The sequence below is a fragment of the Mesoplodon bidens genome (genome assembly GCF_964165515.1).
Source record: "Mesoplodon bidens genome assembly, chromosome: 14".
Taxonomy (NCBI): domain Eukaryota; kingdom Metazoa; phylum Chordata; class Mammalia; order Artiodactyla; family Ziphiidae; genus Mesoplodon; species Mesoplodon bidens.
Genome location: NC_138170.1, coordinates 14,625,656 through 14,652,132, shown reverse-complemented (window position 1 = coordinate 14,652,132; position 26,477 = coordinate 14,625,656). Strand labels below are relative to the sequence as shown.

Genomic DNA, 26,477 nt, shown 5'->3' with positions numbered 1-26,477 from the left:
TACACATACACACACACACACACACACAATGGAATACTACTTAGCCATAAAAAAAATGATGTTTTGCTGTTTGCAACAGCATGGCTAGACCTCGACATGGCTGGAGGTTATTACGCTTAGTGAAATAAGCCAGACAGAGAAAGACAAATACTGTATGTTATCACTTATATGTGAAATCTAAAAAATAAAACAAAGGAATGTATATAACAAAATAGAAACAGACTCAAAGATACAGAGAACAAACTAGTGTTTACCAGTGGGGAGAGGGAAAGGGAAGGGGCAAGATAGGGGTAGGGGATTAAGAGGTACAAATTACTATGTATAAAATAAATAAGCTACAAGAATATATTGTACAGCACAGGGAATAGAGCCAATATTTTATAACTTTAAATGAAGTATAATCTATAAAAATTTTGAATCACTATGTTGTACACCTGAAACTAATATAACATTGTAACTAAATTACACGTCAAAAATAATTTTTAGGGGCTTCCCTGGTGGCGCAGTGGTTGGGAGTCCGCCTGCCGATGCAGGGGACACGGGTTCGTGCCCCGGTCTGGGAGGATCCCACATGCCGCGGAGCGGCTGGGCCCGTGAGCCATGGCCGCTGAGCCTGTGCGTCCGGAGCCTGTGCTCCGCAAGGGGAGAGGCCACAACAGTGAGAGGCCCGCCTACCGCAAAAAAAAAAAAAAAAAAAAAAAAATAATTTTTAAAAATTAAAAAAGAGGGCTTCCCTGGTGGCGCAGTGGTTGAGAGTCTGCCTGCCAATGCAGGGGACACGGGTTCAAGTCCTGATCTGGGAAGATCCCACATGCCACGGAGCAACTGGGCCTGTGAGCCACAGCTACTGAGCCTGCGCGTGCTCTGCAACAAGAGAGGCCACGACAGTGAGAGGCCAGCGCACCACGATGAAGAGTGGCCCCCGCTCGCCGCAACTAGAGAAAGCTCCTGCACAGAAATGAAGACCCAACACAGCCAAATAAATAAATAAATAAATAAATAAAAATTAAAAAAGAATATACTGTGCAAATATTCCCATGTCAATAAATACTACATCATTCTTTAAAAAAACAAAAACAAAAAAACACAAAAACTCAGGACCTTACTTTCCCCTCCATTTGCCATTCCATTACCCTGCCCCAATTTATAGCAGAACTCTTCTAAAAAACGGCCTCCCTTCCCATGTATTTCCCCCTGCCCAATTCATTTTGAAAAATTTCAAACCTACAAGAATGTTGAAATAGTAATATGAATCTCTGTGTAACTTTTACCTAGATTTCACAACAGGTAACATTTTTCATATTTGCTTTCTCCCTGTACCCTTTCTCCCTGTACATTTTTCATATTTGCTTTCTCCCTGTACTCCCATATTTGTAAAGCAAATATGAAAAATGTTCCCTGTTGGGAACAGGTAACATGTAACAGGTAACAGGTAACATGGCTCTATTCCCTGTGCTGTACAATATATTCTTGTAGCTCATTTATTTTACACATAGTAACTTCCAACCTTCTTGGAAGTAGATATTATAAGACTTTGTCTCTCTGGCACTTAGTAAGCTATTGCCACTCAGCTCCAAACCTACCTTCTATACTTTGTTCTGTGATGCTGGGTCGGAGACCACACTTCAGCTGTGCCAGCAGCTTCCTATTGGGCTCCACCAAAAGGGGGCACTAGAGGGAGATGGCAGGGCTGGAGGAAGGAGAAGGGACCCACTTCTTTCTGCAGGATTCCTGTTCCTGGGAGTGTCACCCAGCAGTGATTCACCACCCCAGCAGCAGCAGGTCCTACCTGGGCAGTAGCTGAATTTAACTTGTACTTTTTCCTTATACTCCCGGAACCAACCTCGCTGGGTGCCAACAAGAGACACCAGCACCAGTGGGCATTCCCTCCTCAGACGTCTGGGTCCTGGGCCCCCAAGCCCCTCCTCCAAACTCAGGGACACCAGTATCAGCCAAGCAGCACCCCTTCCTTGGAGGTCTGAGCTGCAGCTCCCCAGGGCCCCTTCGCCAAGCTCACCATGGCCTCAGGCTGCCATATTTGACACGGTTGACCACTCCATCCTCCCTAAAACACTCATTTCAATACCACACTCTCCTGGTCTCCCCCCACCTACTGGACGTTTCTTATTCAGCTCTCTGAACTGTTAAGACAGGGGTATCCGGGCCCAGTCCTTTTTCCACATACACTTATTCCCTTGGTGATCAATTCCAGTCTCGTGACCTTAATTACTAAGGTAAGAGAAAGAAAGAGAAAGGTAAGAGAAAGAAATAATCTAGTCCATGGCTGGTGGGAGAGTAAGTTGGTATAACCTTTTCGTGAGGGCAATGGAAATTTCATGTCTCAGAATTTTCTTACAAATATACTCCCAGAAGAATGCAAACAGGTACAAGGATGTTCACTGAAATTGTTTTTAATAGCAATTTTTTTTTAAATTGTAGCAATATCTGTTTGCTTTAAATTAACTGCTAATTTACAAAGAGGCCTCTGGTACCATTCCTTTAAGTAGATTCCTCAGGATTTGCTAAATCATGTAAGGTTGTTTGGAGCATGGACTCTGGAGCCAGACCACTTAGTTTCAAATCCCAGTTTACTTACTAATTACATCATCTTGGACAAGTTACTCCACAGCCCTGAACCTCAATTACCTCTTCATAAAATGTAGCAAGGATGTTGTAGGGACAGAATGGGTTAACACAGGTCACGGGCCTTGGGCAGCATGGTGTGCCTGGTAGACACACAGTAAATGTCAGCTGTCATCAACACTGCTGCACGTACTACAGAAGAACATTAATATTTTCATCAACTGGTTTTCTCAGTAATTTGCCATCTCGTTCTACTCAATCATTCTGAAATATTGAGGGAAAAGCAGGGACCCACCCCTGCCAGTCTTCGCTGTAAAGCTAAAGGATGACAATGCAGAGACACCAGTTGAATATTTTACTCCCTGGAGGCCTGAACAAGCACATAGCATCAAGTTTCTGCCACTGAGCCTCTGAATTAGTCAGAGACTACACTGGGCACACAGTTTCTCACCTCACACTTTCGATCTGCTTCGGAGACGTTGAGGTTGTTTATATTCGGCTCGATGGTTTTGTACAAGTGCTTCTTCCTTGGCTTTGGAGCCTTCTTGGTTGTTCCTGTTTCGGTTGCACTTCCGTCTACAAGGAGTAAGACGGTGCACTGCAGGGGCTGCTTTGGAGCATGTAACTGAACTTATCAATTCAAGTTCTTCAAAACTCTAGAGAGTGATCGTAATTAAAACACATGCCATCCCCTCAAAGCAGCAGGCATGTCTAATCCGCAGCTTAGGGAGAAACCAAACTACTAGATTAAGTATTTGGTTTCTGATACAAGTCAATTTCCAAAGACCCCCCCAAATCAGAAGCTCCCTAGTTGGTGATGTTTACTAAATCTTGTCTAAATAAAATCTAAAAGCTTTTATAAGGTCCTTCTCTTTTCCAAAGAAAAACAAATCTAGTGTTTGAGTATCTTCTCAAATATAATTCTGAAAACATCCATGTCTACAACAGAGTGAGAGAAGTGATTTCTTGTGACTTCATTTCAGTATGTTACTCAAATAACTACCTGCTACACCCTTTAAAAAAGCCCCTTACATCCAGATCCCAACCCATGTACCTGCACCATGGCCCTCTTCTTCCGGAGATGGTGCATCCTTGCCCAGCCCACCAAGGACTTTGTATACATCAGCATGGACGGCATCTACGCGCACAGCATAGATCTTGGTGCTGGCATCCAGAGTGCCGGCAGCCACCTAGTCAAACAAGCAGAGCTGTACTCATGGTGATCATAAAAAAGGAGCAGCTGAACGGGCAAAACAAAGCAATCTGCATAAAACATGTGCTTGCCCTTAAGAAAAACATGACACAGGGAATAAAAAAAACATAACAGAAAGATATTTTCTCTACATTTCATCAGTTAAGGAAAGAAAGTAAAGTAGCTAATAAAATGTCTTAAACAAGGAAGGCTCTCATGTATCTGTAGAATTCAATTATTGTGCTATGCTAAGGGTTAGCAATCACTAGCATTAATTCAGATGCAAGAGAAGGTGAACATCCTTCTTACTTTAAAGTTGGTCGGTTCGGCATCTTTCTGTTTAAGAATCTCTGACATAAAATCGATCAAGTGCAAGCCAAAAGCATTCTTGGTGGTGATTTTCTGAAAACAGAAAGTTTTAGAAAGGTTTGTTATTTATAGCCTATGCTCACATAAACAATGCTACCCTGTCATGGGAAGCTCAGCTTTTAAACAGGAATATCCCACATCTCAGCACAGATACCCATTCCCACAAACATCTGGTGACACAGCTAAATCCATGTGTGTACTTCCTCATTCTCACGGTCTGGAGTGGTAGCACGCAATTCCTGAGTGCTCCTGTGTGCAGGTCCTGTCCTCAGCACTGACACAGAGGGGCTCAGTGACCCTCAGAACAGCTCCCAGGCAGGGACTATTCTCATTCCCATTTACAGAGGAGGACCACCCTGCAGCACAGTGGCTGAGTGACTTGCCAAGGCCACACAGCTTTGTAAGTGACAGGATTCCAACTCAGGCTGGATCTAGGGCTCACAGTTAGCCCACAACCCTACTATCTATCACTATCTAGCTCCAGAACTACACTATTAATCCCTAGTGTGCTGCCTTGTGACACACCGCAGGGGGCAGGCAACTTGTCAGAGGGGCACCAAAGGTCTGTAAGAAACAGTAAAACCACAATGAAAACACCAGCACGGAGAAGAGTCACTAGAGAATAAAAGTGCACAATCACTGATCATGCATTCTCTACAGAATCAAGAAGACTAGATTTCTTCTCTGATCAAGCTGCAAAATCTTCACTGATTAAACCGGGAGATACTCACATTTTCAGCAGACAGTTTGATACAGGTGGAGTAATGCTCAGTAATCTGTGTGTTTGTAAACTTAGGAATCGTAGCTGAAACATCAACATTCCTAAAGGAAAGAAAAACAAAAACAAAAAACAACTCTGGCAAGGATCAACGACACTGGATCTTTTCAAAATCCAGACCCAGAATCCACAAGGTATTGTGGTGATGCAAACTCACGTAACCCACGTCAAGGTGGCCACCACAACAAGGCAGCCCAGCGCCCACTCACCTACTGGAGGGGGAGGCCAGCAAATGAGGCGAGTCTGTGCTGAACTGCAGGTCAAAGACCCTGGAGCGCCTCCGCTGCAGCCGCTCCTTCTCGTCGTCATTCTGAGGAAAGTCTTCAAGGACTGGGGTGCCAGGAGTATTGAGAGGGGCCTTCCTGGGCAGGGCCATGGAGAACACCTGCTCTGAGGGTGAGGAGGTGCTGTGGTGGCATCCACGAGCCCCTGAAGGAGAGTTCTTCATTGTGGCTGACAGCAGTGGAACAAAACACTTGCTCAGTAAACCTTCAGCAGGACATTTCCTACGTCTAAACAGGGGCTGGGACCTGTCCCAGGGTGGAAGTTCACAGCACATTTCCCACCAAGATCTTTTCCAAGTCTAATATTCTATGGCTAGAACCTCTGTAGTTCGGGTTTCTTGGGAGGTGATGGGTTTCTGATGCTTCCTGCCAATCTGGACAAATATCCACTATGCAGCTACTGTAAACCTAAAGCACTATATGGGATATAACACTGGGCAAGAAAAAGTCGCTTCCTCTGATAAGTTCACAAACCAGCAGAACAACAGATATATATAACCATGATGACAGGCAAGAGAGAAAAGATAAGATGCTGACATAAGGGTGAGGGAAGGGGTATCATGTCAGACAGACTAGGTTCTAATCCCAGCAGGGAGACAGAATAAGCAACACAAATATGTAAACTAAATAGAATATTCCAAAGAACTGCCCACAGATTACTCACTAACTGCAAAGGAAAAAATGTCTTTTACAACGAAAGATCTAGCAGTCGCCACGTTAACCAAACAATCAGACGTAGCCTCTCTAAAAATGAGACAACTCGAAGCTTACTCATCTCCTTACGGGACAAAATATGAAATTCAGAGCATCATCTGTAAAATACTTTTGCCAAATATGCTTAACCTAAACTTAACCAAGACTTTAAACCTAACTTCCAGTTTATAAGAAATATAAGGGCTAGAGGAACAAGTTAAATGATATCAAAAGAAAATATTTAGACAAATCCAGAATATGGGACAGTTAGCTCTTAAAAAAGTCAATGTCAAAAAAAAAAAAGAAAAAAAGAAAAAAAATGTAGGGGATTCTTCTTGAGCAAAAGAAACCAAAGAGTCATACAAACCAAAAACAATGTCTGAACTTTCAGCCAATCCTTGGTCAAACAAAAAAATTAACTATAAACAACATTTTGGGGATAAACAGCGAAATCTGGAATATAGTCTGGATATCAGGGAACATTAGGGAATTGATTTTTATTTTCTTAGGTGTGATAATGATATAATGGTATGTAGAAGAATATCCTTACTTTTGGAAGATGCATAGGAAACAACTTAGGGGTGATAATGACATGGTGTGTGCAACTTTCAAATGAATCAGTCAAAACATTGTGTGTGTGTGTGTGTGTGACAGAGAGGAAAAATATGGCTAAATGTTAACAATTGGGTTTAAGTTGTGAGTGTGAGGCTATTTACTAAGTCTTTCAATGTCCCTGTATGTTTGAACACTTTCATAATAAGAAGTTAGAAAATGGATGGCATGTTAGATGGAGATAAAAGCCATGGGGAGAAGTAAAGCATGGAAGGGGAATAAAGAGGACTGGGGAATGGAGGTGGGAGGTCATTTTTAATATAGTGGTCAAGGAAACGTTTCAGCAAGAAGGTAACATCAGAATCAAGACCGTGCAGATATTTGCAGGAAGCTACATGGAAGCAGGGGAAACAGCAAGTACAGAGGCAGGAACATGCCTGGCACGTCTGAGGGGCCCGTGTGGCGGAAGCAGTGAGAGGGAAGCACGGAAGTGAGAGAGGTCACAGGGTGTCAGACTTGCGGGGCCTGGTAGGGCAGGAGCACCAATCAGTCAGAATAAGGGAGGGACAACCGGTAGGGGTGTATGAGCCTTACTTATGGGCCACTGTAAAGACTTGGGCTTTCATGAGCAGTGAGAAGGGAAGTGGTTGGAAGGTGGTGAGAAGAGAAATAAAGTGATCTAACTTATGCTTCACGAAGATCCCTATGGCTGTTATGTTGAAAACTGAAAGGACAAGCAGGAAGACCAATTAGAAGGCAACTACCAACAACCAGGATAAGGGATGCTGGTGGTTCACACCAGAGAGGGGGCAGTGGAGGTGGTAAGCAGTGGTCAGACACCGGATATAGTCTCAAGGTAGAGCCAATGTGATTTCCTGATGGATTAAATGTGGGGCATGAGAAAAAACAGAAGAATGAAGGATAACTACAGCACTACCCTGAACAACTGATGAAATGGAGTCACCAGGACCTGAGAGAGGAAGACTACAGGAGACGCATATTTGTGGGGAAAGGAGGCAAGGTCAGGGCTCAGTTTGGGGCCTGCTGGATTTGAGAGACTTACTAGTCATCCAACTGGGGTAGAGAGCCAGATATTTAAGTCTAGAGTTGAGGGGAAAGTTCTGGGCTGGATATATGAACGTGGATGTTGTAAGCATAGAGAGGGTATTCAAAGCCGTAAGACTAGATGAGAAGACCAAAAAATGAGGACAGATAGAAAAAAGCAGATGGCTGAGTCCTAGAATACTTCAAAAGTTTAAAGAGAAGGAAACGAGGAATCAGTGAAGAGATGGGGAATGTGTAACTAGTGAAGGAGAGAGTGGCAGTCCACAAGTAGGTGAAGAAAATATTTCAGGGGAGGAAGGAGTAATGAACTATGTCAAATGCAGCTAACAGGTCAAATGAGATGAGGACGGAGAATTGATCATTAGATTTAGCAACCTAGAGGCTATTGACAAGAGCAGTTTTCCTTGAGTGCAGGGTGACAAAGAGAAAGTCAAACAGGCACAGATTCAAGAGAAGATAGGAGGGACAAAAAAAGAGAGAAGATGGGAGAAGAGAAATTGGAGAGAGAAAATGGAGACGGTTTTCAAGGACTCATGCTGTAAAGGAAGAAGAGAAATGGGAGGAAGGCAGTTGAAAGGTAAGTGAGGTCAAGAAACTAATTTTAAAATAAAAAAAACCCCAGCTTGGTAGAAAAAAATGAAGCAGACAGACTGTATTAGTCTCCTACTGCTACTATAACAAATTACCACACACTTAACGGTACATAGAACATAAATGTATTCTCTTGCAGTTCATGAGTCAGAAGTCTAAAATCAAGGTGTCAGCAGGACTGCATTTTCTCTAGAGGCTTTACGGAAGAATCTGTTTCTTTGCCTTTTTCAGGTTCTAGAGGCCACCTACAATCCTTGGCTTATGGTCCCTTCCTTCCATCACTCCAACCTCTTGCTTCTGTCATCACCTCTCCTTCTCTGACTTTGGCCCCCCTGCATCCCTCTTATAAGGACCATTGTGATGACATTGGGCCTGTCCAGATAATCCAGGCTAATCTCCCCATCTCAAGATCCTTAACTTAATCAAATCCACAACAGAAATCATACCAAGCATCTTTTCCAACCACAACGCTATGAGATTAGAAATCAATTACGGGGAAAAAACTGTAAAAAACACAAACACATGGAGACTAAACAATATGTTACTAAACGAACCTTCAAGTTGCGAACTTTCAAAGATGCCAACGTGCATCTGGTTACAGCAAGGAACAAGAACCTGTGCCATCAATGTCAGGTGTGAGTGAAATTGCAGCTCGCCCTCCGTCTCCTATTGCTGATGATCCTGCAGCTCTACCATCTCCCACCTTCTCTCCCTCCTCCGGTCAGTAACTCTTCTTGCCTGTTCACTCGATGCCAGCCCTGTATGCCAGCTGTTGTACTGTACTACTATACTTTTCAAGTAAGAAAAGACTAAAAATGTTTTATTTTTTGTTTTCTTTATGTATTATTTGTGTAAAAAGTATTATAAACCTATTACAGTACAGTACTATATAGCCGATTATGTTAGTTGGGTACCTAGGCTAATTTTGTTGGACTTTCGAACGCGCTCTCAGAACGGAACTTGTTCATATGTAGGGGACTTACTGTAGTTTCCTTTTGCTGCTGGGACAAATTACCACAAATTTAGTGGTTTAAAACAACATGAAGGGCTTCCCTGGTGGCACAGTGGTTAAGAATCTGCCTGCCAATGCAGGGGACACGGGTTCGAGCCCTGGTCCGGGAAGATCCCACATGCCGCAGAGAAAAAAAAAAAAAAAAAAAAAAAAAACATGAATTTATTCTCTTACAGTTCTGGATTCTAGAGTCTGAAATGTGTATCCCAATGTTTCTGGGATATTGTCAAGGTATTCGTAGGGCTGGTTCCTTCCTGAGGCTCTGAGGGCAGAACGCCTTTTCTGGCTTCTAGGGGTGCGTTTCTTATATTTCTTATCTTGTAAGAAATAGGCCCCTTCCTTCATCTTCCCAGCCAACAGCTTAGTGTCTTCAAATCTCTCACTGTTTCTGTCTTCACACTACCTTCTCCCTCTCTGCATGTTGTAGCAGTGTTACTTGTAATAGTCAAATAGTGGAAACAATCCAAATACCCATCAACCGGTGAATGGACAAACAAAATGTGGTTTATCCATAAGACTGAATACTATTCAGCAATAAAAAGAAATAAGTTATTAAAAAAATGGATCACTGAGGAAATCAAAAAATACCTAGAGACAAATGACAATGAAAACACGACAATCCAAAACCTATGGGACACAGCAAAAGCAGTTCTAAGAGGGAAGTTTGCAGCAATACAATCTTACCTCAGGAAACAAGAAAAATCTCAAATAAACAACCTAACCTTACACCTAAAGCAACTAGAAAAAGAAGAACAAACAAAACTTAAAGTTAGTAGAAGGAAAGAAATCATAAAGATCAGAGCAGAAATAAATGAAATAGAGTCAAAGAAAACAAGAGCAAAGATCAATAAAACTAAAAGCTGGTTCTTTGAGAAGATAAACAAAACCGATAAACCTTTAGCCAGACTCATCAAGAAAAAAAGGGAGAGGACTCAAATCAATAAAATCAGAAGCGAAAAAGGAGAAGTTACAACAGACACCACAGAAATACAAAGGATCATAAGAGACTACTACAAGCAATTATACGCCAATAAAATGGACAACCTAGAAGAAATGGACAAATGCTTAGAAAGGTACAACCTTCCAAGACTGAACCAGGAAGAAATAGAAAATATGAACAGACCAATCACAAGTAATGAAATTGAAACTGTGATTTAAAAACTTCCAACAAACAAAAGTCCAGGACTAGATGGCTTCACAGGCAAATTCTATCAAACATTTAGAGAAGAGTTAGCACCTCTCCTTCTCAAACTATTCCAAAAAACTGCAGAGGAAGGAACACTCCCAAGCTCATTCTGAAAGGCCACCATCACCCTGATACCAAACCAGAACTCAGCCATAAAAAAGAATGAAATAATGGCATTTGCAGTGACATGGATGGACCTAGAGACTGTCATACCGAGCGAAGTAAGTCATACAGAGAAAGACAAATATCGTATGATATCGCTTATATGTAGAATCTAAAAATATGGTACAGGGCTTCCCTGGTGGCGCAGTGGTTGAGAGTCTGCCTGCTGATGCAGGGGACACGGGTTCGAGCCCTGGTCTGGGAGGATCCCACATGCCACGGAGCAACTGGGCCCGTGAGCCACAGCTACTGAGCCTGCGCGTCTGGAGCCTGTGCTCCGCAACAAGAGAGGCCGCGATAGTGAGGGGCCCGCGCACCGCGATGAAGAGTGGCCCCCGCTTGCCGCAACTAGAGAAAGCCCTCGCACAGAAACAAAGACCCAACACAGCAAAAATAAATAAATAAATTACTAAAAAATAAAAAAAAAATAAAGAGTCCTTTAAAAAAATAAATAAATAAAAATAAAAATATGGTACAAATGAACCTACTTACAGAACAGAAATAATCACAGATGTAGAAAACAAATTTATGGTTACCAAGGGTGAAGTGTGGGGGGGAGGGATAAACTGGGAGATTGGGAATGACATATACACACGACTATATATAAAATAGATAACTAATAAGAACCTACTGTATAGCACAGGGAACTCTACTCAACACTCTGTAATGACCTACATAGGAACAGAATCTAAAAAAGAGTGGATATATGTATATGTATAACTGATTCACTTTGCTGTACAGCAGAAACTAACACAACATTGTAAATCAACTATACTACAATAAAATTTAATTTAAAAAATGTTAAAAAAAACATCCACAAAGTCCTTTTTACCATGTAAAACAACATACTCACAGGTTCCAGATATCTTTGAGAGGGCCGTTATTCACAGAGATCATGCAGAAGAAAGGGTAAAAGTTGCTGAACAATGTACTCAAGCAGGTAAAGGGGCTGCCTTGCTGAGAGCAAAGAGTCCATCCATAGCAAAAGGAAAGAAGACTGAGAACACAGGCAAAGATGCAGGTAGGGGAGAAGGTGCACTGGTGGACTTGTGGATATATATATATATTTTTTTTTTTGCGGTACGCGGGCCTCTCACTGTTGTGGTCTCTCCCGTTGCGGAGGACAGGCTCCGGACGCGCAGGCTAAGCGGCCATGGCTCAGGGGCCCAGCTGCTCCGCGGCATGTGGGATCTTCCCGGACCGGGGCACGAACCCGTGTCCCCTGCATCGGCAGGTGGACTCTCAACCACTGCGCCACCAGGGAAGCCCGCGGATATCTTTGGATTGCTTTTATTTTCTTAGTAAAATAGGAAGCCGCTAGGCACTTCCCTGGTTGTCCAGTGGGTAAGACTCCACGCTCCCAATGCAGGGGGCCGGAGTTTGATACCTGGACAGGGAACTAGCCCTCATGCATGCCACGACTAAGAAGTCCACATGCTGCAACTAAGACCCGGAGCAGCCAAAACAAACAACAAATAAATAAATAAATATATTTTTTTAAAATTAAAGGAAGCAGATAAAAACCAAAAACTCAGCAGGTAAGGGTGAGGGCTGGGGAGGAGGTACTGGAGATTTCAGGAGAGAAAGGAAGATAGGAAATCATCATCTAGAAGGAGAGTGGATCAACCAGGGGATACAGCATGAATGCTGGGCAGCTTTAGGGTCCCCTTGAGACCACTGGGTGCAAGCCGAGTAGGCACAGTTGGGATTAACCAGAGTTGTGATTTTGTCAAGCAAGTGTAAGGAGGCAAGAAGAGGGCAAGGGGTTTTGGGCACATGAAAGGGAGTGATTACACCAAATGACCACTGAATGGAAGCTAAGTAAGGAGGGGAACAAGGGCACAGAGGTGAGAGACAGTGAGAAGTAGAAGAATACAGGTCTGCTGGGTCAGAGGATTGTTGGAGTCGGGGAACAAGAGGGAGTAAGCTGGAAAGACAGGAGTGATTGAGAGGCGGGGGGCACTGAGATGACAGAGGGGCGCAGCTGTTGGTAACGACAAGGTCTAGGGTGTGACCACAGTGCTGAGTGGCTGTGGCCTATGAGAGTAGGCCACGAAACAAGACCCTTGGAAGGGAGAGATGAAGGAACTGAGAGACCTGGGGGGAGAGTCTCCAGATTTAAGAATCAGAAGGCTTGGCTTCAAACTCCAGCTCCTTCACTTACTAACTGGAGAAATTTTAAGTAAGTGCTCTAAGGGTTTGCTCCTTCATCCTCCAAAGGAGAATAAGAATGTACATCTCAGCTGGTTCAGAATTGGTGATATGAAAAAAATATGCATAATATAACACACATTTTATAGGAACACATTAAAAATAGTGACACACAACAAACGCTACAAGGTTGCCCATGTAAGGGGAAGGGAAAGAATGAAGAGTGGGGATAAAAGAGAATTAAAAATACAAGAACAACTTCACATGTTTCCCTGATAGCTTCCCACCAGCTAAAGAGTATGATTAACATAACTCTCAGCTGAGGTCAAAACAAACAAAAAAGAAGAAAGTAAAAATAGGAAGGAGGCAAGAGACATTTTTAGAGACTGAATCAAGAGGACTTGTGACTACTTGAATGTGGGCACTGCAACCAATGTAACGAAGGGAGTTGGACCTTGGGATAAGAGAAAAACAGAAAGAGAAAGCAGTAAAGGAGGAATTTGTCTAAGAGGAGAACTCAAAATGGGAATTAGAGGCACGCCTTATTTCTCAGAATTGTCTTTCCCTGATTTCTCTCCTTCCCTTTACCATTATACATCCATTCATTCAGCAGATGGTTACTGAACTCAAAAACACTTCCGGGGTCCACTTCCTCAACTCCTACTCATTTTTCAACCCCTCTGATCTGGCTCCCACGCCCACCACCACAGCTTCATGTTGCCAAACCCATTCGTCACTTTTCGGGCTTCATCCCTCTTGAGAGTCAACAGCGCTTGAAACAGCTGACAACACTCTGCTTCTTGAAACACTCTTGGCTTCTACAACACCACTCTTTTCTGCGTTTTTCTAGCTCTTCCTTCTCTAACCAGCTTCTAAATATTGGTCTCAAGCATCTTCTCTACAGGGTCTTCCTAGTGTTCTCACCTGTTCCCATGGTTTTGCCATCTATATGATGATGATGACCAAATTTACTTCTCAGTCCACAGGCCACTTCCCTGAGCAGCCCATATCACTGCCCTGAGTGTCAAGCTCTTAACCACGTGATTATTGACCCTTTCACCTGACTCAGGTAAGTCACTTACCACGTCCAAAATGTAACTAAATTTCCAAACCTCTTACCAAGACCTACAAAGGCCCTGACTACCTGCCCGACCTCATTCACTGTTCACTTACAAAATCCTGGTCCTCGCCCAGGTCAGCCTCTTTCTCTTTTGCCCGTTTTTTGTACTTGCTCCTTCTGCCTGAACACGTTCCCCAGAATCTGCTTAAAGATCTTCCCTGACTCCCTAATCTAAAGGGACCCTCCCCCGACTCTGCTTTTCTCAATCTGAGTACTCAGCCTCATCTGTAATTATTTCGTTTCCTGTCTGTCTCCCGAACTAAAACACATGCTCTAAGAGGGTGGGTGGGATCTTATCTGTTTTGTTCTTTGCTATATCTAGGCATGACACAGGTTCTGGCCCGAAGGGGGCACTCAACACCAGTTGAATGAATGTAAAAATAAATGCATGCGTATTAAGCATACAGCAGTAACCACAATACTTCCATGGCCCTGAACTAACGTGCATTCCAGGAAAACCTCCTTTTAAAGGAAGAGACACCGCGCAAAGTGTAGGAGCCCAGGGGGCAAGGCGTCCCACATCCGGCTCGCAGCTGCAAGAGCGGCGCGGGCCGAAGCCGTGTCCTGATTGGCCGAACGCACCCGCCCGCCCACCCTGCGCCGGCCCTCCTCTCCCCCAGCCCGCCTGCTTCTACTCTAGCCGGCGGAGAACAAGGCCAACGACAAGGCCGGGAATAGCCGCTCTCCCGGCTCAGGCCAGCCCGCCAGCCCCGCCACCCGGAGCACCTCTTCGCACCGGGCCCTTCCCGCCACGCCTCCCACCCACTCAGCCTTACTGGGCCAGGGAGGTCCCATCTTGTCCTCCGCGTTTCCAGAGTTGGTTTTAAATGGCGCGCCGAGACGCCTGAGCGCAATAACGGCCGTGATGACGCCACCGTGGGTGGGGCCAGAGGCGCGCCTGCGCAGACCGCCTTGGTCCTCCGCGCCGAAAGGGTCGTGCCGCGCCGCGTGGAAGTAAGACGTCAGGGATTGAGCGCTCCGAGCTCGGGTCCTGGGAGTGGACTGTAATGGATCCATGGACACCCCCCGCCCGCCACCTCCCCGGAAATAGTATGAAAACTCCCTCCTTTGGAGCGCTAGACGCGGAACTGGGCGCTAGGACCCACCCAGCGTGGAGCAGAACGGCAAGGGCTCTACTTTCAAGGAATGTATATACTAATGGGGGAGGCAGGTGACCGAGGAAACAAAGCTTGATTTTCCCATCGCGACCTGTGCTATAAGGGCAGCAAAACACTAGGAGGTAGAAAGTGATGATGGGGTGTGGGACGGAGGTGGGAGGTAGCCGACACCGGAATGAGGAGTGTTCCAGGCAGGGGAAGAACAGATGCAAAATGTGTGTACATTTTTTTTAAATGAAGACCATCGTTTTTATTGATTCTTGCGAAAAGATTCCTGGATATCATCCTCCCTTTCAAAAAAGCTAAGGTTACGGTCGGAAGTGAGACGAGTGTAATGTGCCACCCATCTGTTCATTCTGCTTCATCTCATCCCAAGAACTGTATTACAGGAGAAAAGGCCAGGGCTGTTTCCCCAAATATCCCTCGAACATCCTATAGTGTCTTAACACACGTATGGCATTTTATACAGTGCTTCTTCTCAAGGGTGCTATTGGCATTCAGGGTGAAACAACGCTTGGCCTGTGGGACTCCTGCTCAGCGTCCCTGACACGATTTTCTCGCTAAATGCCAACGGCGCCCCTCAGTCGTTTTGGCAACCAAAAAAGTACCACCTTGTTGAAAACGACTCTTTTTTTTTGCGGTACGCGGGCCCTCTCACTGTTGTGGCCCCTCCCGTTGCGGAGCACAGGCTCCGGAAGCGCAGGCTCAGCGGCCATGGCTCATGGGCCCAGCCGCTCCGCATGTGGGATCCTCCCGGACAGGGGCACGAACCCTTATCCCCTGCATCGGCAGGCGGACTCTCAACCACTGCGCCACCAGGGAAGCCCGAAAACGACTTTTTAAGCCTATTTATTTTTTGCACGAAGTTGTTCTCCCAGTGACCACCTTCAAATCTTTAGTGTAAGGCAGTGTGGGATAGAAGAAAGAAAACAAGTTTACCCAGGAACCCAAATCAGCACCCAGGGGTCATCCTGGACGCCTCCCTCTCCCTCACTCTTGACACACAATCCATTGCTGGGCTCTTTTTACTTCCTAAAAATCTCTTCTATCCCGCATCTCTTTTCATCCATATTTCCTTTTCGCTCGTCTGCAGCAGCCCAAAACCTGCTCTGACCCGCTTCTCCTTGGGCCCCGGGTGGTGGTTGCTAAGTACAAAACCGACCTGTCGTTTCCTTCCAAAGTCCAAAACGCTTCAAAGGTGCCATTGCTCAGGGAGCTTCTAAAATTAACTACAAGGGCCTCCTGGGCCTGGTCCCCACAGCCTTTCCGGCCTCACTTTGCACCTTGCCTCCATTTTCTCCTTGCCCTCCAGTCACTGGGCCTCCTTTCAGACTAGCCCTCACGGTGCCAGCTCTCACCACGGGGCCTCTGCATGTGCCACGTCCTCTGTGTAGGATCCTCTTCATCCTCATCTTCACCCAGTTAACTCCTGTCAGATTTCAGCTCATATCACTTCCTCAGGGAGGCCTTCCCTGATAGGCTCAAGTGTCCTTACTGGAGGCTTTAGTGGAACTTGTCACCCTTGTTTTTTTTGTTAATTTTCCGTGGAGTATAGTTGATTTACAATGTTGTGTGCGTTTCAGGTGTACAGCAAAGTGTATCAGTTATACATATATCCACTTTTTTTAGATTCTTTTCCCATATAGTTCACCTTTTACATCTGCTGGGGTGACTATTTCATATCTGTCTCCTCCATAGACTGTCAACCCCATGAGGACAAAGCGTGTCTTTGCTCACCATTGTTTCCCCAGGGCCTGATGCTAGCCCCGGATACAGCAAGTGCTTAAATATGTATTGAATGAGCAAAGTTGGAAGAAAAGCTTAATCCTGGATTGGGCATCTTAACCTCTCTGGGCCCCATTTTCTTCCCTATTTATAAAACAGTGATGATGACACGCACACACACACACCCGCACTGAGCTTTATGAGGAGTTAGGTAATAGATCCTGTGAGCACACGGACTCAGTGTATGCTAGGGTGCCAGTCATTGTTCCCTAAGTGCATTTGAGAGAGTAGGAACGGGTGTGATCCTCTGGATTCCGTGTATGCACCATCTAAGAGAAGTGGGGGCCGGGAGGGTAGCAGGTAGCACTGAATCTAGAGCCTCTGAAGAACTGGCTTGGAACTCTTAGCAGAGGAAGGCTCCTAGGAGACCCATCAGCCATTGGCTGAGGTGTGAAGCTGTCTAGTGGTTGTAGTGGAGCCTCCTGAGCTGAGTGCCTGGGACTCCGTGTGCAGTGCCAACTGCACCCCCTGCATTTCTGTAGGCCAGGCCCGACTGGTGCAGGCAGGTCTTTCACCTCCCGTTCTGAATGCCTTCTTTGTCTGGGGGGATTAGGACTACAGCGGGTGCCAAGAGATCCGTTCAACACTGGTATCAGTGGCGTGCAAAGCTCAACTCTTCTGTCTACAAAAGTAGTGGGGCCCCTCCTCCACCCCTCATCTGCCAGAAAAGTGCTGGAGCCATTTCCCTTCCCTATTTTTCACTACTCACCCAGATTCTAATTCCCCAAAATGGATGCCAAACAGCCTTAGTTTAGGTGAGGAATAACAGTGTCATCAGCTGGCTACCTGAACAGTCTTTTGGCTGAAATTTGCCCCGACCTTCCAGCCTGCAGCTGGCTTATATCAATGTAGTTCATGATATAAACCACCAAGTCACTGGGGTTCAACAGGGCATGTAGTTGAAATGGCTTTGCATTTGTTTTGGCCTCTGAGCAAATGCCTTTAATTTTTGTATGTGATATAAAATTCCTGACCTCGTAAGGACTGGACTAAGAACCAACAATTTCTATCTTCCAGAATTCCCAAACAATAACACACCACCCTTTATGTTAAAATTAATATAGTTTATCTTTAAATTAATATAATGCTTCTTGCTTTTCAAAGCACTGTAACCCCTACATCTTATTCCCAAGATCGTGCTGGAAGGTTGCTAGGACGGGTACTTTCTTCCAGGCTCTGCCACTTATGAGCCATGTATACGCCTTCTGAGCCTCAGTTTCCTCGTAGGCAAAATGGAGGCGTTAAAGCACCCACTTCATGGGGTTATAGTGTGAAGATTAAATGAGTTACCAGATGTGCAGAACAGTGCCTGGACCATTGGCAATGCTCAATGAATGCTAAGTATTCCCATTACTATAATCGCTGTTATATCCTGGGTGCCAGCCAGGTATTGTTTAGAATAAAATTGAGCTTCCTGAGTATCTGGAAGCTTCCCCTTTCATTGTAAGAGTATTCCCAGAGCACAACAGCTCTGTTCTTCCCATCAATACTTGTTTTTTCTATACTCTTTCTTATACTCTCTGCCCCACCCAAGCTTTGCGGACTGTTCCCTTTGTATTCTTCCGCCCACTCATAACTTTACATTTTCTTCCTTGTCTTGTACTAGACTAGAAACCACCCAGTCCTAGATCATACCACCTTCTTTCTACCTGACAGGCCTATGCCTTCTGGAGTTTATATATGTTGTTTGTAGACATTAAGACATTTTAATTTGGCTATTTTGGTTTGGACACCATGAAAATGAATAACTTAGGTGTTCCTTAAGATTCTGAATTACTCTCTCCTGGTTACCGGCCATGCCACTGGGAAACCACAGGGCAGACTGGTTCAAAGTACATTGAGAAACACCAGGATGTACTGGATGAAGCGATCAGGGTAACGTGAACTTCTTGGGAACAGGCATGTGAGAATGCTGATCTGCTGTTATTGCAGATTCCAACTGATACAGAAAATAATCTTCTTTATTGATTTGGAAGTAAAACACCAGCAAATTATTTTCTAAACAAAAAGCATATGTATTTTTTAAAATTAATTAATTAATATATTTTTGGCTGCGTTGGGTCTTTGTTGCTGCACGTGGGCTTTCTCTAGTTGCGGTGAGGGGGGGCTACTCTTTGTTGTGGTGCGCGGGCTTCTCACTGCAGTGGCTTCTCTTGTTGCGGAGCACGGGCTCTAGGCGCGCGGGCTTCAGTAGTTGTGGCACGCGGGCTCAGTAGTTGTGGCTCGCGGGCTCTAGAGTGCAGGCTCAGTAGTTGTGGCACACGGGCTTAGTTGCTCCGCGGCATGTGGGATCTTTCCAGACCAGGGCTCGAACCCATGTCCTCTGCATTGGCAGACAGATTCTCAACCACTGCACCACCAGGGAAATCCCAAAAAACATGTGGATGTTTTTAAAACACCAAAATCCCACCAGCATAGAACCAACCATCACTGCATCTGCACTTGAAAGCTGCACCTGGCAGATATCAGCAGACAACGCGAGAACACAGCGGCTCTTGTGCAGCAGTGGGAGCCCCCAATATTGGCTGGCATCAGCTTCTGGGACACTTGTAATTTATTTTTGCTGGGGGGAGGGTGTGGATTCTATAACCAAAGGCTACGAGGCCAGCACCTAAACCCCCAATGAGGTCACATTAAATGTGGGGCAAGGTTTTCCTCCCCCGAAGATCTTCCTGGCAGTGCTGGGTAGGAACAGCACTGGTATTTCCAAAACAACCACACCCACAACTAGAGTCACATTTTTTAACACTCCTCCCCAGGATGCCCAGGGTTTTGAAAGAGGGGGAAATATACCAATCATATCTCCAGAATTATGACTTTGTTAGAGCTGAACTGCTTCACAGTCCCTTCCTGTCCAGCCCTGGCAGTGGGCCTGGATTGTGATGACCCCGCTTTGCAAACCCACAGACGTAGTTCAAATAATCCCTTTGTCTTCTTTGAAAAGAGAATACAAAGGCATCACCAGACTGAGAAAAAGCACAGCTACACGTGGTAGCTAAACCTTCTTTCCACTTAACAAATAAGCGGCTCCCCTCAGAAACCGTAATTGTTCATCTCAGAGCCCCCCAAAAGACTGTCCTCCTTAAGGGTTTTATAATGTTTCCAGGCACTGAGGAGGTCATCAGATGTTGACGATGTAATTAATTTTAGTAAATACGTTATTTCAAATATGGGACAGGCCACTGTTGACTTAATATTTGTCTGTGAGTCAAGTTATTTGGGTAGTATTGAGTTCTTTTCAGATGCATAAAACAGCTGTGTTATATTGCACATATCATATGAAAATAGGGCTAAATTAAGAAAATGGCAAATAAACATCTTGGTTATACCTTCAATCTGAAAAATTCGATCCTAAAATACGAGAAGCTACCATCACAGTATTTGGGATAAAATGGAGTGCTACCAGCTTGGGTATGAGTTGGGCTGAGTTCAATAAGGAAACCAGTTTACAAGGGACATGCTCGGAGTCGTTCGCAAAAGAAGGAATAAGCTGGAATGGAAGTATTCTCTGGTTCTCTGACTTCCAGTGTTGCTACAAAACCCAAATTCACAAGGGACGTGCTCGGAGTCGTTCACAAAAGAAGGAATAAGCTGGAATGGAAGTATTCTCTGGTTCTCTGACTTCCAGTGTTGCTACAAAACCCAACTTCACAAGCCTCTTCTGGATCTCCACTCTTTAGCAGCAAGATCCTCCCATCACAGCTGTTACCCTGAGCCCTCTTTGGGTCATGATGAAAGTTAAGTCAGAAGAAAACTTCAAAGACCCAGCCTTGATTAGGCCCTGCAGACTGGACCCCTCCTCATGACCACTTCATGTACTCCTAAGTGCCTTAATCTATCATAGTCCCCCCTGGCAAGGCGAAGATCACGTATCTGCTGATGTGTCTGAAAAATAAACTCTTTTGCAGCCTGAGAATCAGAAATACTTTCTCCCCCTTTTTAGTGGCCTGTACATTTAATGTGCCCCAGCCAGCGAGGCACAGGGCAGAGCTTTCACCTGGGTCAGGAGGTTGTGGAACTCTTCCACTGCCTGTGAATGTGCCATGGGGTTTAGCACCAGGTGTTGGAAGAGATTGACGGGCTCAGCATTCCGAAATGTCTTAGGGACAGGGATGGTCAGGGGCAGGAAGGTGTTACCAATGAGGAAATGATGGAGAGACCTTCTCTGGAGGCCTTGGCCCAAGAACCAGAGGATGTCCTGGAGCCGCTGGGAGAGCATGCCATGCTGCCAGTCTGTTAGGGGCAGCTGCAGCAGCAGGTGCATGAGGGCTGTTTTGAAGTAGTAAGAGGTGAGGATGGGGCGGGATGCTCCCTGGGGTAAACTCTGAAGGTCCCAGAGACTCAAAATGATCTGGAGGCACTTGAGGTGACAGGTGTTCTCGGGAGCAAAACGCCCGACCAGCTTTAGGAACAAGTGCTCACAGGCTGCAAAGGACTCGGGCCAGTCCACGCTGGTGAGCTGTTCCTGGTCAGGGGCCTGACTCACCAGGTAGACCAAGGTGTCTTCCCGTTGCACACCCAGGACCAGGCGGATTGAGAGAAAGCGGCCTGAGCGGTAGTCCAGCCTGAGTTTGCAGGAGGTGGTGGACGGCGGCAGGCTGAGCTTGAAGTCATACTTATGGGCCACGAGGGCCCAGGCATTGCCCACCATGTTCCGGAACCACTGCACGGTCTTACACACATCCAGGTAGGAGCCGGTGCAGAGAGCCGCCTTGATGGAGCTGTTACACTTGCCCAGGAGGGCTGAGTGGTCCCTGTGGTGGTGCACCAGGCACAACACGTCCCCCAGAAGCTTCTCGCGCTTGCACACGCATTCCGACTCGACCAGCACACAGCCACAGCGGCGGCCTAGGGCCAGATCCCTCATCTCCAGCACAAACATAGTGCCCTGGGGGGGAACAATGGGCACCAGGATGTCAAATTTCTGGGTCTCGTGGAGGGTTCCCCATTTCTCGAAGGCAGCCCCGATGCCCAGGCAGTCCTCCAACTGTGGGTGAGCCTCCCGGCGGCTGAGCACCTGACAGGCCTTGATGAGGTCGTCCACAAAGCTCTCCACGAACTCGCAGGTGCAGGGCAGGTCCCGGGTGACGTTCTGGATGTGTTGTTTGTGAAAGGATTCCAGGACCTCTGTCGTGGGGAAGTCGGTAAGCCAGTTGTAGGAGGTGACAGGCACGACACGGACCTCCTCCGCCTCCTCATCGCTGCTGGAATCAAAGGCCGGCTCGTGCTGCATGTTCTGTCGCAGGAGCTCAAAGATGAGAAAAAAGCAAAAGAGGCCAGCGTTCCACAGGTTTCCCAGCATCCAGCCCAGCGGCCCCTCCTGGCCATCCGCCTGGAACGGCCACCCCCTGTCTTTCTGCCCCAGCACTAACTGGTCACTGGATGTGTCTCCTCTCCAGAGGTTCTCTGCCTTCTGCTTCTCCTCAGCTGCTCGCTTCCTCTCTTCAAACTCTAGTTCTAACTGGCGCATCTCCTCGCTCATCCGCTTCTCCAGCTGCCGACTTCTGGCTAGTGTGTCCAGGTCCATCCGGTCACTGACCATCAAGGGGTGGTGCACAACATACATCACTGCCAAGAACAGAAGGCTTATCACAGCCATGGAGGCCTCTGCATCTAGAGAAGTAGGAGGGTGGGAGTCAGCGGTGATCTTCCGGATTCATCTGCTCTCCAGCGTGTATTCCCCATAGCGCTGGAACCCCAAATCCTGGAAGTCAGCTACTCAGGAGGAACAGAAAGCTCACAGAGCTGGGGTTGGAGAGAGCAAGGGCGGCCTGCCTGGGAGGATTTGGGGAAAAAGGGGGGCAGCAGGATGGGCCACCCAGCCTCTCTACTGCTTTCCTTCCACGTGGTGCGGGTGGTATTTAGGCTTTCAGAATGTGGACATGGGACTCTCTTCATTCCTAGGATGGGGAGGGGGACCCTGTTCCAGGGTGGCCTCACCCAACTCATCAGTCCACCATGGGCACCAGGTGTGCCCTGCTGATCCCAGAGGCTCCCTTCCATGGGCAGAAAGCACTGGTCTGCCTGAGCAACACCTTTCTTCTTGCCAGGCCGTCAGCCCATCGCCAAGCGGGATTATGTAGCATCCTACTTCCTCTGGGACTTCACAAGCCTCATTCTGCTCAGCCCTGTGTCATCAGACCACTCAGCAGCTCCTCCACCCCCGTGCCCAGTGGGCCAACCCCCCGGGGGGGGGCGGCCAAGGAGGCACAGTGCCACCAGCCACTTCTCCACTCCTGCTGCTGTGCTCTCTGAGGTCCTACCGGGGCTGCCGGATACCCCATTGGTGGGCCAGGCCGAAAGGCAGGCACAGCTCCACCTCTTGGCCCAGGAAGCTTCGTGAAGAACCGGATGCCCAAGGCCTCCTGAGAGCCCGCAGGAGTGGGTTCCTCTGCCTACCCATCCACCACAAAGGGCTGAAGCTTCCTGCACTCACCCCACCTGTTCACAAGCTACTGGGCTTACCGGGATCATGAAGGACCAGCCGCGTGGGCGCTGAAGCCAGGTGGGGGACTCTCCTCCCTTTGGAACTCGTCCTTGCTTAGTCTCACCGCCCTCTCCAGCAGCCCTGTTAAAATTTACAACGTACCTGGGGGCTTTGGCTCAAAGCCATGTGCCTCCCCACCCCCACCCCCACCCCCCATTCATAACTTCCCTTAATTCCACGCCTAGAGATCTGAACTCTCATCCGCCTATTTAGACCAAGCCAACTCGTTTCTCCCGGGACCTGGGACCAGGTTACTCACCATCGGCGTTAGCACAAACACGGTCTTAAAGAGCCCGCGCGGCCTGACCGTCCCCGCCTTCTCCCCCGCACGGTGGGGGCTCCGGGTTCCTCGCCGGGTCCGCCCGCGGACGTGGCCCCGCTCCCCTCTCCCGGGGAGCACACCATGTTTATCCAAGGGTCCGATTGTCCGTGAGCGGCGGGCCCCGAGACCCCAAGGTGCCGCGCGCCGCTCCGAGGGCGCCAGCCGGACAACGCTCTCCCGCGGTCCAGGCTCCGCCCAACCCCGCCCAGCCCCGCCCACCCAAATCCCCGCCATACAGCGAGCGCGCAGCAGGAGTCCAACCCTGGGGCCGGGTGACCTTCCTCGTCAGCGAGCGCCGTGTGTCCGCCGCTTTGCCTCCCAAGGCCCTGCGGAGGGGGCTGTGGCCACAGACTCGCTCTGAGGGGCGCTCACGCCGCAGGCGATCAGCTTCCCTAGAGTCGCGCAAGGGGGCACTGCAGGGCCGGCTGTCAGCTTCACTCAGCTGGGTTCAATGGAGAATACACTTAATGGGATTTTAGAATACACTTACAGTGAGGATGATGGGGGCATAACCAAGAAAGCATGGGGGGACCGTCATTCCCACTTCAGGCTGGCCCTGCGCAAAATGGTAGTTCCCAACCGGGATCCTTGGACTCTTTAATCAATAGAAATTTGTAAAAGGCCGGATGAGAAATTCAGGCAAGGCTTTATTGGGACTCCTGCTGCAGCAGGAGAGAGAGAAAACAAGCAACAGTTTCCCTTGTTCATTCCCTGAGGGTGTGGGGGGAGCTGGTTTTTTAAATGGGGTGAGGGTAGGGGCAGGTCCAGGGGTCTGGTGAGGGGGGGCTTGGGTGGTCTGCCCACCCCCTTGGTGGTGCCCTTTGCAGGAATCTTGCCCAGGACCCTGCTTTTGCTGGGACACCTCACAAGTGGCAGTTGGGTTTTTGGTCTTTTTGTATCTTGTTGTTTATAATTTGCCTCAAGTGCCACATGCATGTAGTTATTTTTAGCTCCTTATAGTTTCTTTGTATTCTGTTGCGGAGGAAATGTTTGTGCAGGTGCAAGCACTGCAGCAAAGATCCCAGGTCCCCTCTGTCTCAGTACAGCAGGTGAGGTGTGTGGTCAGCATCCTTAACGTGCCTCACCAGACTCAGGTGTCTTTCCCCAACCCCTTTCTCCTATCAAAGTGACTCTCATGAAAAAACCAGACAGCACCCAAAGACCACCTGAGGCCTTACTAGCCGCTTGGGAATAAGAATCCTAAATCTACCGGGTGACTCAGGTGATAAGATGGGTGTGTTAAAGAGAACTTTATAAAGTGTGGAGACCGGATGAGCTTGTGATTTGCTAAGAAATGCCAACGGAATGGGCTTTTTGAAAAGGATCTTTAGAGTCTCAGAAAGAACCCCAACCTTCCTTCCTGTCCTGTGTCAGCTATCCAAAGAGAAAAGGAAGTAATGATCTCTCCATAATTACCAATTAAAGTCCTTCTGCTGAAAGACAATCAAGTTTCACGCTTCCTTATCCAGGGTCAATGCAGAAGGGACGTCAAACAATTTGGACAGTACTTCCAAAAATACTGATGTATTTAATCTAATCGTGGAGGGGGAAAGAAAGATCGTCTTCTGGCTGACCATGACTGAAGTTCCAAACTTACTTTTTTTTTTTTTTCCCCCGCAGTACGCGGGCCTCTCACTGTTGTGGCCTCTCCCGTTGCGGAGCACAGGCTCCGGACGCGCAGGCTCAGCAGCCATGGCTCACGGGCCCAGCCGCTCCGCGACATGTGGGATTTTCCCGGACCGGGGCACGAACCCGTGTCCCCTGCATCGGCAGGCGGACTCTCAACCACTGTGCCACCAGGGAAGCCTGTGTGAAGATATTTTTAAATGATACACAAACCATAAAGTTTTCGTAAGTCTTGTGGTGCACCCGCGTATTTCCAGTATGTTTACCAAAAATAATCATATCACTACATAAATCTTACACTCATGTTTTAGTCATCACACACCTATAAAAACATACAAATATACTGTATATATAAAAAATAGAATGTGTAAATCTACATCAACATGGAAAATAGACCATAATATATTAAGGGGGGGGGAACAGGTTACAAAAGCATGCTATGGTTTAATACCACTGTGTTACGTGTTGTGTGTATATACTACCCAGGAAATATGCTTAGGAAAAAAGTTTCAAAGGGTGAATTCCAAAATATTTACAGTGATCTTCTAAGGGTGTAGGGATTGATTACGGGTGACTTTTACCTCTTCCTATGCTTTTGAACTGTTTCACAATGAGCAGGTACTTTTCACAATACAAAGATAACATTCAGACAATGCCCAAATCATGAATGAATGGGCTCTGGTGTGTCTTAACTCGAATGGAGCTCAAAATACGTTTTCTAAAGAAACAGGTGCGCCCAAGCTGGCATGTGTAACACAGGACCTGATTTGCGCCTGAGCGGCGTTCTCCCGGTTCCGGAGACCCGGGGAAGGGGCTTCCTCCTCCCGGTCAGTTCTGGGGGCTCCACGAGCGCCCTCCCTTCGCCCCTCAGAGGCAACTGTACCCGGAGCCGCGCCTGCACCCTCCTACGCCCAAGCCCCCCCCCCCCCATCTCCGTGTTCTCAGCCGGGTGCGCTCCTCCGGGACACATCGGTCACCGCGGGCGAGATTGGGGGCTCATGGGGCGCATGGTTGCGAGGAGCTCGCGACCCTCCCGAAAGTGGAGAGCCTGTGAATGAGGGTCTGAGCCATCACTTCCCTGCGCTGCACTAACGAGCAGAGTACTTCTGCGGGGAAACCTTCGCGGACTTTCCCGGAAATGCCAGCTCCCACCCCGACTGCAGCTCGGCTCGCCCCTGCGCCTTCCGGGCGATCTTCCTCGGCTGGGACATGTCGAAGTTCTCACTATGGTGTTGTAAATTACTTTCTAGTTCTCATTGTGTTGCAGTTAGCACTTCGTTTAAATACTGTCCTTGAGGAGCGGTTGTTTTTTAAAAATTATTTATTTATTTAATTAAGTTTGGCTGCATTGGGTGTTGCTGTGCGTGGGCTTTCTCTACTTGTGGCGAGCGGGGGCTACTC

The 26,477-nt window shown here is 47.2% G+C and overlaps 2 protein-coding genes across 5 annotated transcripts in view; both read right to left on the bottom strand.

Annotated features, from left to right (window-relative positions):
- NCAPH (non-SMC condensin I complex subunit H) overlaps positions 1-14,609 on the bottom strand; it is a 39,415-nt gene extending 24,806 nt beyond the window's left edge. The window contains exons 1-6 of one of the 3 annotated variants that reach the window (XM_081254234.1): positions 14,515-14,609; positions 5,132-5,351; positions 4,876-4,966; positions 4,085-4,177; positions 3,638-3,773; positions 3,035-3,159 (exon numbers count right to left, since the gene is read on the bottom strand). In XM_081254234.1, coding sequence (XP_081110360.1) covers positions 3,035-3,159; positions 3,638-3,773; positions 4,085-4,177; positions 4,876-4,966; positions 5,132-5,351; positions 14,515-14,533 — 684 coding nt within the window. In that variant the 5' untranslated portion in view covers positions 14,534-14,609. Of the gene's footprint in view, positions 1-3,034; positions 3,160-3,637; positions 3,774-4,084; positions 4,178-4,875; positions 4,967-5,131; positions 5,376-14,514 lie in introns of all 3 variants that reach the window. The other 2 variants (XM_081254233.1, XM_081254235.1) reach the window with 2 other exon arrangements.
- Positions 14,610-20,199: 5,590 nt separating this feature from the next.
- ITPRIPL1 (ITPRIP like 1) lies at positions 20,200-23,538 on the bottom strand. 2 transcript variants are annotated; one of them, XM_081254869.1, is made up of 3 exons: positions 23,388-23,538; positions 23,107-23,209; positions 20,200-22,254 (listed from the first exon to the last, which is right to left on the bottom strand). In XM_081254869.1, the coding sequence occupies exon 3, from the start codon at positions 22,238-22,240 to the stop codon at positions 20,597-20,599; it is 1,644 nt and encodes a 547-aa protein (XP_081110995.1). In that variant the 5' UTR covers positions 22,241-22,254; positions 23,107-23,209; positions 23,388-23,538; the 3' UTR covers positions 20,200-20,596. The 2 variants fall into 2 exon arrangements, with proteins under 2 accessions (XP_081110995.1, XP_081110996.1); XM_081254870.1 differs by lacking the exon at positions 23,107-23,209.
- Positions 23,539-26,477: the final 2,939 nt, after the last annotated feature.